At 46.9% G+C, this 10,595-nt stretch overlaps 1 protein-coding gene across 1 annotated transcript in view; it reads right to left on the bottom strand.

Moving 5' to 3' along the window:
• The window catches only part of LAMB1 (laminin subunit beta 1), a 75,329-nt gene extending 69,751 nt beyond the window's left edge, over positions 1 to 5,578 (bottom strand). Inside the window, exons 1-3 of the mRNA XM_023519583.1 lie at positions 5,478 to 5,578; positions 4,309 to 4,484; positions 1,216 to 1,351 (exon numbers count right to left, since the gene is read on the bottom strand). Of these exons, the coding sequence (XP_023375351.1) occupies positions 1,216 to 1,351; positions 4,309 to 4,484; positions 5,478 to 5,514 (349 nt within the window). The 5' untranslated portion in view covers positions 5,515 to 5,578. The remainder of the gene's footprint in view (positions 1 to 1,215; positions 1,352 to 4,308; positions 4,485 to 5,477) is intronic.
• Between the last annotated feature and the right edge of the window lie 5,017 nt (positions 5,579 to 10,595).

Here is a 10,595-nt window from a genome sequence, read left to right as displayed (position 1 = left end):
CCCTGGGTAGAGCGCCATTGTGTCTTCATAGCTCACAGCAACCTCAGTCTCTTGGGCTCAAGCAATCTTCTTGCCTCAGCATCCAGAGTGGCTGGGATTATAGGCACCTGCCAGGATGGCCAGCTAGTTTTTCTTTTTTTTTTATGCAGTTTTTGGTTAGGGTCAGGTTTGAACCCACCACCTCTGGTATACGGGGCCGGTGCCCTACTCCTTGAGCCACAGGTGCCACCCAAGTTTTTCTAATTTTAGGAGCAACCAGTCTCACTCTTACCCAGGCTGGTCTCAAACTTTTGAGCTCAAGCCATCCACCTGCCTTAGCCTTGCAGGGTGCTAGGATTATAGGCATGAGCCACTGTGCCCACCTGACAAGGAAGTCTATTAAAGGAGGTCCTCTTTACAAAAGGATAAATGACTACAAACATCCAGAGGCTCCCCAGGTGTAGGGCACAGAAAAAAAGGTCAAGTAGTGTTCATACTCTTTGTGGCCAGGCTGAGATTCATTTCTTTGAGAGCCCTTTCTCATAGACTTGTTTTAAAAACAAAGGTAGTTTTAACTACCTTTATTCCCCAAATTTCAGCATTCATATTTGAAACAAATATGAAATTCATCTGGGCTTAGTTTTCACAATAATAGTAATATTATATTTGATGAATGTATTATATCAAAACCCAAATGGCACAGGAAAAAAAGGGGGGTTGGATTCACACAATCATTAGAACTGTTTAACTTGGGATCATATCCACATTGACAGAGTCTCTGAAAAATTACATCATGGTGCTTATTCAGTACTATTATTACTATTATGAGATTTTCTGTGGATGGAAGGATGGTGGTAGGGGCTGTGATTCTGCCCTTTCCTTTGGGGTTGATTGAAATGAAACATATTATGTTTTGTAGAGGAATAAAGGCCTAAGCTAGTATTGGGTCTTCCCAGACTATCCCCAGCACATACATTCTCCCCAAACTCCCCCTCTGGATGAGGACAATGAAATGCTCCTTTAGTCTATAGCATGAAAGGCTGCTTTCTTATAGGAAGTGCATGCTTCAGGATCAAATTTTACTAGGAGCAGTTAGTGCTCCAGGCAGTAAATCTGTCAGAGGCCCTAATTACAGTACAGAGAAGCCAATCGTAATTACAAACGCCCAGGAGCCTGTAAACCCTACCCAGGTTCCCAGTCACACTCCTGGAACTGGTTCCCATACCAACCACATACCATTTTCAGATTGCCACCAAATCTTAAGGCGGTTTGGAGCAAATGTAGTGACCACATTTTCAATGAGATGGCTGTCAGGATTGAGGGTCTCATGATAAGGATCTTGGGAATTACATATGAAGCATTTTTTGTCCTCCTGAAAATAAAGTTAGTTTCATGAGTCTAGAAAGCAATTTCATCAAAAATTTTTGTTTACATTTAAAAACCCTACACAACATAAAAATCAAACTGACTAGCTTCAGGAAAAATGAATGTGTGAAAATTACTTAAACGACTTATCTTCCACTTTTAATTTACTGAGTCTAAAATATGCCTGGTAATAATTTCCTTCTTTCTTACAAATGCAAGGTCAAAAGTAAAAGAAGGCATTTTTTCCACAACCTATTGATGTAATCAAATCAAATTCCTAGGCTTAAACCTTTATCTCAATAAATAGCTAGAGACGCTTACTCTAAAGTTTAAAAGGCAGACGAGGAATTAGAGAATTTTTGCTGACATCAAGCAAACTGAAAATGAAAGGAAAAAATACAATTCTTTTGGCTTGTGTTTCTAAAACCTAAATAAGGCAGAAACCAAGTATTAGGCAGAAGCATTTAGAGATGCTTTGGGAACTCCAGAACAAGATTTCTTGGTTTCGGGAGGCGCCTGTGGCTCGGTGAGTAGGGCGCCAGCCCCACATACCGAGGGTGGCGGGTTCAAACCCAGCCCCGGCCAAACTGCAACAAAAAATAGCCGGACGTTGTGGCGGACGCCTGTAGTCCCAGCTACTTGGGAGGCTGAGGCAGAAGAATCGCCTAAGCCCAGGAGTTGGAGGTTGCTGGAGCGACTCCGCTGCACTCTACCGAGGGCGAAAAAGTAAGACTCTGTCTCTACAAAAAAAAAAAAAAGATTTCTTGGTTTCTATTCTGCCCATGCAGTGAATCCATGTGGTGGCATGTAGGCTCACGGGTTATTTCTGGAGAATGGGTTACCAGGCTGTCCTGCCATGTTGAGACCACTATAACCTGGGGCCAATTCAAAGAACCCCAATATGCACATGAACAAGAATGAAGACAGAGTCAGGGTAGGGAACCGGCAGTCTTCTGATTTCTAGATTGTTCTTTGTTAAACACCAAAGGGAGCAAGAAAAGCTTCATCCTTCTCTGCTGCTCCTCTTTTAATAAAAGAATTTGTTCTGTAATATTTGGCTTCAGTCGAAATGTGTCATGTAAGGACCTGGATGGGCACACGATCCCTACCCCTGGTAGGTTTTAGAGAAACTTTTAATTTCTCACATTTTCTTTCTTCTAAAATGGGAGCCACAGACGCCAGGCAGTTCTGAGGTCTCTACATTCTGTGCACTCCCTCGTGGCAAATCATAAACCACACAGTTTAACACTTCCCTTTTCCGCAAGGAGCTCTGCTCTGTACCAAAATTTTTTGAAAGGTACATTATCCTTAAGTCTGAAAATGATCCTAAGACTTAAATATATAGAAACCCATATACAAGATGGCCATAAAGTTCGTGTGCAATGGCCACTCTGTATATATCTTACAAATGGCATTTGATCAAGGCTGCTTGCTACTAAGGAAAAAATCAAGTGACTATCCTTTTATATTTGTATATAGTTAGTTACCACCTTCTTCACAAAATGATTTGGGAGACTAGCAAGGTGCACTAAGTAAGATACAGAGATCAAAAGTTAAGGATGCACTGGGACCTGGAGAGAATACGCTTCCTGCCTCGGTTTTTATACCACTAAATATGTGAGAAAAGAGCATGTCCCGTCCTTTGTTTAGGCTCTGTTACCTATGAAAGGCACTCTACGATTTCATGCCTAATTGTATCAACCAGAGGGTCTGGCTCCAGTTGCTTTTAAGACAAGTATTCCTATTCTCATTTTGGTCAAAGCTGATTTCAGAATATGGTGATTCATTTACAGGATGTCCTGGCCTCTCAAGTAAATGTTAGCACAATATTTTAGGCAAAATTTAAATGCTAATATAATATCAACTGCTTTCGTTAACTTGTAGTCAAGGAAACTAGTATTGGAGAACAATTGCCAGAACTTAAAAAAAAAAAGTTTAATTATAGTCTCCCCTCTAATCAGGAGGAAGCAGTCTAGACATCTCTGTATAAACCTGGAAGCACATGAGTGGAATCCACTTTACCACATTCCTTCAGTTTAATTTATTAGGTCTCCAGAAGAGACTTTCTGCTTTGTAAAAGGGACTCCATCCTGAGGCGTCTGCTGTGCTACACACTACACAGTGTACTTCTGAAGGGCAGTCACACAGGTGGGTGGACTGACCTCACACCAGGCGATTAGCTTGGAACTTGCACTGCACGTGAGACTGAAGACCAGAGATAGCAGCTTTTCAGAAATCAAGGAAGAGGATCTTCATTCTGGATAGTTTACACTAATTTCTTTTAAAATTAGTTCTGGCTGTGTATAAACATGACCTCTGAAAACTAAAATCTGGGTCCACTTTTAGAAACATGTAATACCCTGAAATTTCATTTTGGTCTTCCTCTATCAGGGTACCCATGGCAACCAGGGCATTTTGAAAAAGAAAACATCTGATCCTGATATTACCTAATGGAGCTATTTGGGAACATGGGAACAGCACCCAGTGAGGAGAGGAAAACGGGTGCATTCTGTGATTAGAATCACCTTCCTTGTGGGGTGTCTGTCAGTGCTAGAATATCCTTTACCCAAGAGAAAGCATGGGAAAACCCAAGACCACTGCTCAGTTCGTAGAGAAGAGGATAAACCACCTAACCCACCTTGAATACACATTTCCAAAGAGGAAGGAATTTTATAAGTGAGGACTTTTAGAGACCCCAGGCCAAGGCAAGGGCCAGGTCTGTCTGCAGCCCTGCCTTTCCACACTGGCCATGCGGGCAGAGGTGACAGAGGTGACGGCAGGAAATGTTTGGCGGATGCAACTGTGCAAACTGACATGGGGCAAGCTACCAACCTAATCCGGGACTCCTCGGCTGCTGCGCTTCCTATCTGGACTGCAGGCAGGATGCAGAGTCCCCTGGGCCTCCCTTTCAGTCTGGACTGGAGGCGGCGCTAGCAGAGCCTGAACTCAGCCCTCCAATCTCACCTGTAGGTGGCTGACGATACAGTAGGGCTCGGGTTTGTGCAGCCCACACGTCGAGGTCACCGAAAGTCTCTGTGCTCTGCCTATGAGAAGGTCGCCGGTGGCTGGGTAGCAGCTGCCTTCCGCGCAGCCATAGCTGAACTCCGGTTCTTGAGCGCGCACTCCGGCTCCGCACAGGGCTGCGGGAAAGGGCAGGCGACAGGGTGGGGGTGGGGCCCAAGCAAAAGAAACAGCGGAGGCAGGGACGGAAGAAAGTAGAATATACAGAAAAGACAAAATGGAGAGATTATCGAAAGAGAAGCTGGGAGAACAGGGACGAGAAAGACGCGGAGAGTCTCAGACTCGTCATCAGGTTCGCGCAGCAGCTGAGCGCATCCTTCTCGGGAAACCCACCACCGCTCGCGTCACCCTCATCTGCCCGGGAGTTGCATCCACAAAAGGTGGATGTGCAGACCGTCCCCTTCGACACGCCCGGGGCCGGGCACAGGGAGCCTGGCCCCCAAACGCTGCACACCCACGCGCGTGGGAACCCGCGTGCACGCGGCAGCCGGCGCATCCTCGGTGTCAGAGTGCGAGGGTGCTCGTGGAAATCTGTGCGCAGGGAGGAAAGCGTGTGCGTGTACGCGCCAGGGTCGCCGGCGCTTCGCTGTAGATGACGTTTCCCCGGGTAAGGGGGCCAGTGGACAGTCCCTGCGGCTCTGGAGTGGCTTCGCCATTCCAGGGAAGCGCCGGCTCCAGCTGTTTCTGGTGCCATCCGGAGACAAATGGGAATGGTTAATTAAAGCCACATGTTCCCAATCTGTTGCCAGGACGAAGCCTGCGCTCGGGCTCGGGCACTTTCGGGGGAAATTGGTTCTTAGGGAGCCCTCCATCCCAGGGAGCCTGCTCTCTGCAGTGGGGAAACCCAGCGTGAACCAGCCTAGGGTGCCCGCAGGAGCCAGAGCTCTCGGCGCAGAGCCCGGGGGATGTGGGTCCGCGGCGCTCCGCGTGCGCGGTCTCCAGCCACCGCCGAGGCAAGGGTGGTGGCGTTTAATCTCAGGGGCGTCCTTTCCAACCAGTCCCTCTCCGGAACCCCCAGGCCCCCTGGAAGGTGGGGCTCCCAGTGGCTTTGGGGTTTTCTTCCCCCATGCCCCAGTCTGACCCCCTCCCCGCCGCCGTTTCCCTGGAATTACCTAAGAAACTGAAAGCGAACACCTGGAGCAGCCCCATGGCCGGTCCCCGCAGCCAAGGGGACACAGCAGAGGAAGGGGAGAAGACGCCCGGCGCACCGCCTGCCCTTTCTTCCCGTCTTCCTTTCTGGAGAGGTAGAAAGAAAAAAGGCAAATGTTCAGAGAGGGGAGAGGGGCCCTTTCATTTCCTGTCGCTCCCACGGAAGCGGGGGATGGGCTGGGAAGGGGAAAAAATCGCGCAGCCACTTTGTTCCCTCACCCGGCGAGGCGAGCGAGCGCTCTCCGCGCTCCTGGCAGCCGCGGAGCCCAAAGAAGGGAATTAGAAAGTTTAGCCTTGGGAGGAACCGAGGGAGGCGCCTCTGCTCATGCGCACACGGAGCGCAGGGCCGAGGGGGCGGGCGGCGGCGACTCGCTGCCGGGGGGCGAGGGCCAGGTCCCACCGCCCCGGGGGCCTCTTTTGTTTTAAGACCGCGTCTGCGGTGACCTCTGGGTCGTGGCTCTTGCAGGTGCCCTAGAGGGCCCGCGGGTCCGCCAGTGGCTGCGCGTCCCCAGAGCCGCGCGCGGAGGGGCCGTCGGCGCGGGGGGCGGGATGCGCTGGGGCTGGTCTCCGTAGGTGTTTGGGTCGCCGAGCTGGGGGGTGGGGGTTGGCCGGGACCTACCGCGGACTCGTGCATTTACATTCGTAAGACGTGAGTCACCGAAAGGTGCTCAAGGCTACACACTCCGGCATCGAGCGCTCGGGGAAGGAGGATTAACCCTTTAGAAAGAGGGTCGACCTGTGGCGTTTGTTCTTCGGAAAGTGAACCGCGCCCCCAGTATCAGGGGGCTTGGGGTGGGCGTGACACGTGCAGCATCTTCCTACGAAGGAGGGAAACCGCCGTTCATGCGCATTCTTTGCTCACTTTTACTCAGGACCTACCTATGGCCCCTGCTACCCGGGTGGTCATGGCATTGAATTACACACATAGTTCTGTGTTTTTTGTTTTAAATCGACTTCCTACCTGAATCTAGAAGATAGCTTTATTTCGGTAATTTCTCGAATGACACCATTGTTAGTGACTCCCATTTCCACCTCACCGTGGAAGTGTTGACACGGCCACCAAGCTGGAGATCGCTGGTGGGGCGCAGTTCTCCACAAAGCTCAATCTCAGCAATTCTCCACTGTATGCAAATGAGGTGGGGAGAAGGCCTCTAATGAAGTGTCTCTAACAGCAAGTGTGTGACCTGGCCGGTTAAATAACAGCTCACCATCTGGGGGGTGGAAAGGGAAAAGAGGTTGGTGACCAGATCCCACCAGCCTCTCTGAATTAGCCCAATTCTGCTGCTCTTAGCAATGGATGGAGGCACAGCCTGAGATTCTTTAGTCGTCCTGTGGGCAAATGTGCTGGGAGTAAGGGGAACATAGTTCTGTTAGGAGACCTTTCTTACTTTCCAATCTAACTGGTCAGTTTTTAACTTAGCAGCAATGAAATAGGACCCGGGGAAGTTTAATCATTAGACCACAGAGTAAGCTGCTTTACCAGTTTATACACGTCCCCTGGACCGAGGGAGGTGGGAGCCTCCTGTCTTGATGAGGTATTAATTATTCACTGAATCAGCACTGGCCCTGCTGCAGGGGAGATTTTGTCTCTCCTGATACTTAGGGTCCTCCGTGCTGTCTGGGTTGGGAAAGCCTGTGCTGTTGTGAGGATCTAGCATTGAAATGGAGAGTCTTCAGAGCTTAATTAAAGAAAATAGTATATGAAAACACCCATGTACCCCATGATTGCATTAATGTGCACAGCTATCGTTTAATTAAAAAAAGAAAAATAGTAAAAGCCAAATCTCTTTTCACCTTATTGAGCTTTTAATACCCTGGGCCAAAGTTTCATATTACAAGTTTTCATCCATATACATGGCCAGCATCTGTCTGCTCTGACTCAAGACTGGCCTCTGCTCTCACAGAGGCTGAGCCCTCCTAGCTACCTGTCTGTCTGGTCCCCATCCTCTCCCCTTGCAAGGGGTCCTTCACCCTCAAGCCTGCCTGCTCTCCTGCTCACCTCTCTTAGTAGCAAATTCAACACTACTGAGAGAATTAGAGGTTTTAAAAATGTTGCCTGTGCATGTGTGTATGGGGGAGTATATCCCTCGCTTTCTGACCACACCATCTATGAGTCTGTCTCCTTCCATTCCCACATTTGTCTTTTGTATTTTCCCCTTGAAGTATCTACTTCTCTCATCTACTGCAATCAATGCCCTCACATACAAACCTGCTTGATTTCCTCCCATCTTAAATAAAAACAGGTCTTCCCCTTATGCTACACACCCTCTACTTTATTCCCTTCCTCTCCTGAGTTCCTAGTTCAGGTTCTGGAAAGCACAGTTTGGGCTCACATTCTCTGCTTTCTGCTTCACCTCTTTGCACTATGTTTTCTAACTTCCCAGTTCTTGATAATCTCCATTGACTTTCTAATGGCCAAATGCAAAGGACATTTTCCTCCTATGATCTTATTTGAATCTCTGTAGCATAAGGTTCAGATGATCTCACCCTGCTTGAGACTCCTTGCTCCTTGGCTTCCAGGACACAATGCCAAAATTTTCCTGCAGGACTTTGCCCCTCTTCCGTTTATTTCTCCTGCCCTTCTCTGATGCCTTAAACATCAGTGTGCTAAAAGATTGTCTTCTTGTCCCTCTGCACACTCTTGTCCACATTCAGGAGCTCCATGACTTGATCTTGGTGTCTCCACACCAATCTATAGCTCTGGCTTGTACTTTGCTCTGAATTTATGTCCACTTTCTAACAGGCCATTGAATAGCCTACCTTGATGGCCTATGAAATTCATGTGTTGCAAAATGAAACTCATCTTTCTACCCACCCCACATTTCACAAAATATCTTTTTGTTTCTCGTGTCATTTATTGGCCCTGTGTTCCAACCCTTAGCTTGACAGAAACCTAGGAATAAGACTGGCTACATGATTAGCAGGACACAAATGTAGAGCCCTTCTTTTAATGTAAAGACAATGACAGAGTGTGCCCCAAATCTAGCATGGGGCTTCCTGGGTGGGGGTGGGGGTGGGGTGGCTGTGTGACTGCGACAGTCACACGCGCATGAAGCCAACCCCGCCTGGGAATCATGGACATTCACCTCCTTCCCTTCCCTATAACCAGGTCCTATTTGTAGTTTCCTAGCAACTAGCTGTCATGTCTCCTTGCTCCAGCCTCATTGCCTTGCCTTGGCACCTGGCCTCTCCTCACATCTGGCTGAATGCCTGCAGCAGCTCCTGGGCGGGTGTTCCTACTTGGATTCTCTTCTCTTCAGTCTAATCCTCCTAGAAGAATTTCTTTTTTAAGGCACAACCCTGAGCATGTCATTCCCTTGTTCAAAAACCGTCAGTGGCTTCCCTCTGCTCTTTCCCCATACGTGACACACTTTATACCTTCATGACTTTCTGCTATGTGAGCCCTCCTTGACCTTGTCCATTTAGTGAACTCTGCATCTTTGAAGACGCCACTGAAACATTTCATTTTCTTTGTGGGCCTTTCCTGCAGCACCCTGTAAAAGCCTGTTACAGCATATATGACATAATGCCATAACTATTTGTTTATGTCCTTATCTCCCAATAGACTGTGTGGGAAGGATTGTGTAACATTCATTTTTGCATTAACATTGTCTAGCACAACATGGGGCACATTACAGGCGCTCAGTAAATGTTTCTTGAGTAAAAGACTAGTCTCCATGTTTTCAAAACTTCCTTAAATCTTAATTGCCCACTTTCTACCTTAATATGAATTTCTTTCAAGTTAAGGTGAAAAAGAAATACCACCACTCGACTTGAGTTTATTTTAGGAATACTTTGCACTCAGGAACAAATTCTTCTTGTCTATTATATTCCATACAATTTCTGTTGATTTCTGAAAATGTTATGTTTAGGAGGAATAAATCTCTTTTGTTGGTAAGCCTGTCCATGGACTCACTGGCTGATGACACAGCCCTCTCTTGTCCTTACTTGGCACTGCCTATTTCAGCATAGGGTGGTCTTTCCTGGAGAGTGCTACAAGGTTTTGAGTGACAGATGGGATCGCAAATTGTTGGCTGTTCCATCTCAAAGAATGCATGACAGTTTGTCTCCCTTAAGGCATTTATTATTTTTGTTTGAAGAAAAAAAAACCAAGAACCATTGTCAAGGTCACCTTCACTTTCACCTAGTCTTAGAATGCCACTTATCTGTCTCATTTTAAATCCTGATTGACAGTGAAACAACAGGTTATTACATTCTAGACTTTGATTGTTAGATCCTGAAACCATTTACATAACATTCTTATGAAAAATGCTAGATTTTTGCTGTTTTAAAAATCAGATTCAAGTGTATTCTGTGAGATTCAAGATTCATATAGGAAGGTAAAGTCAATGACCAGTAACGTTCAGGATAAATGCCATACAGTATTCTGTACGTATCTCTTTTTTAATATGTAGAAGAGTAAACTGTAGTTCTGTTTTAATGTCCTTGCCCCCAGGAGCTCTTTGAGGGCAGAGACTGTATTTTATTAGACTTCTTGTTTCCATCAGGTAGCAGAGTTTCTGTTATAGATACTCAATATCTACTTGGATGAATAAGTGAAATTGAATGAACTTTCTTTATAACTGTTAGGGAAACTCTTAGAGGTCATTATTGCTACCTTCTGTAATATGGAAACAATCAGATCCTGAATCTGGCAGGTAGTCCAGGCACTTCGGGTCTCAGACCATATAATACAAACTGTTATTTGGTCTCGTGTTCACATCCATTCTCCCTTCAACTGGTAACATCACTTGGATTCCCTTACTTAGAGGGACTGGTCTTCTCATATTTCAGCCACGAAACTTGGTTGAGGTTAATCCCTCCATGAACTCTAGGCTATTCCCTGCGTTTCCACTTCCCTGTCTCCAGTGACTGGTTCGGAGATGGGTTATGCAAATCAAATTTTCCAGTTAGGATGACTTTGGGATTTCTGTTGGAATTAACCTGGGAAAAAACTCTTTCCCCCTGGACTTGGAATTATGTGATGTCATCCTAGAGCTGGTAGAAGCTGCTTGAGACTGGAGCCAACACACAAGAAAAGCAAAACCAAGGGAAAAAGAACGGTGGGTCCCTGCAGACTG

Source organism: Otolemur garnettii, unplaced genomic scaffold, assembly GCF_000181295.1.
Source record: "Otolemur garnettii isolate 467f Iridium unplaced genomic scaffold, OtoGar3 scaffold00005, whole genome shotgun sequence".
NCBI classification, from domain to species: domain Eukaryota; kingdom Metazoa; phylum Chordata; class Mammalia; order Primates; family Galagidae; genus Otolemur; species Otolemur garnettii.
This window is presented reverse-complemented; position numbering and strand designations above follow the sequence as displayed.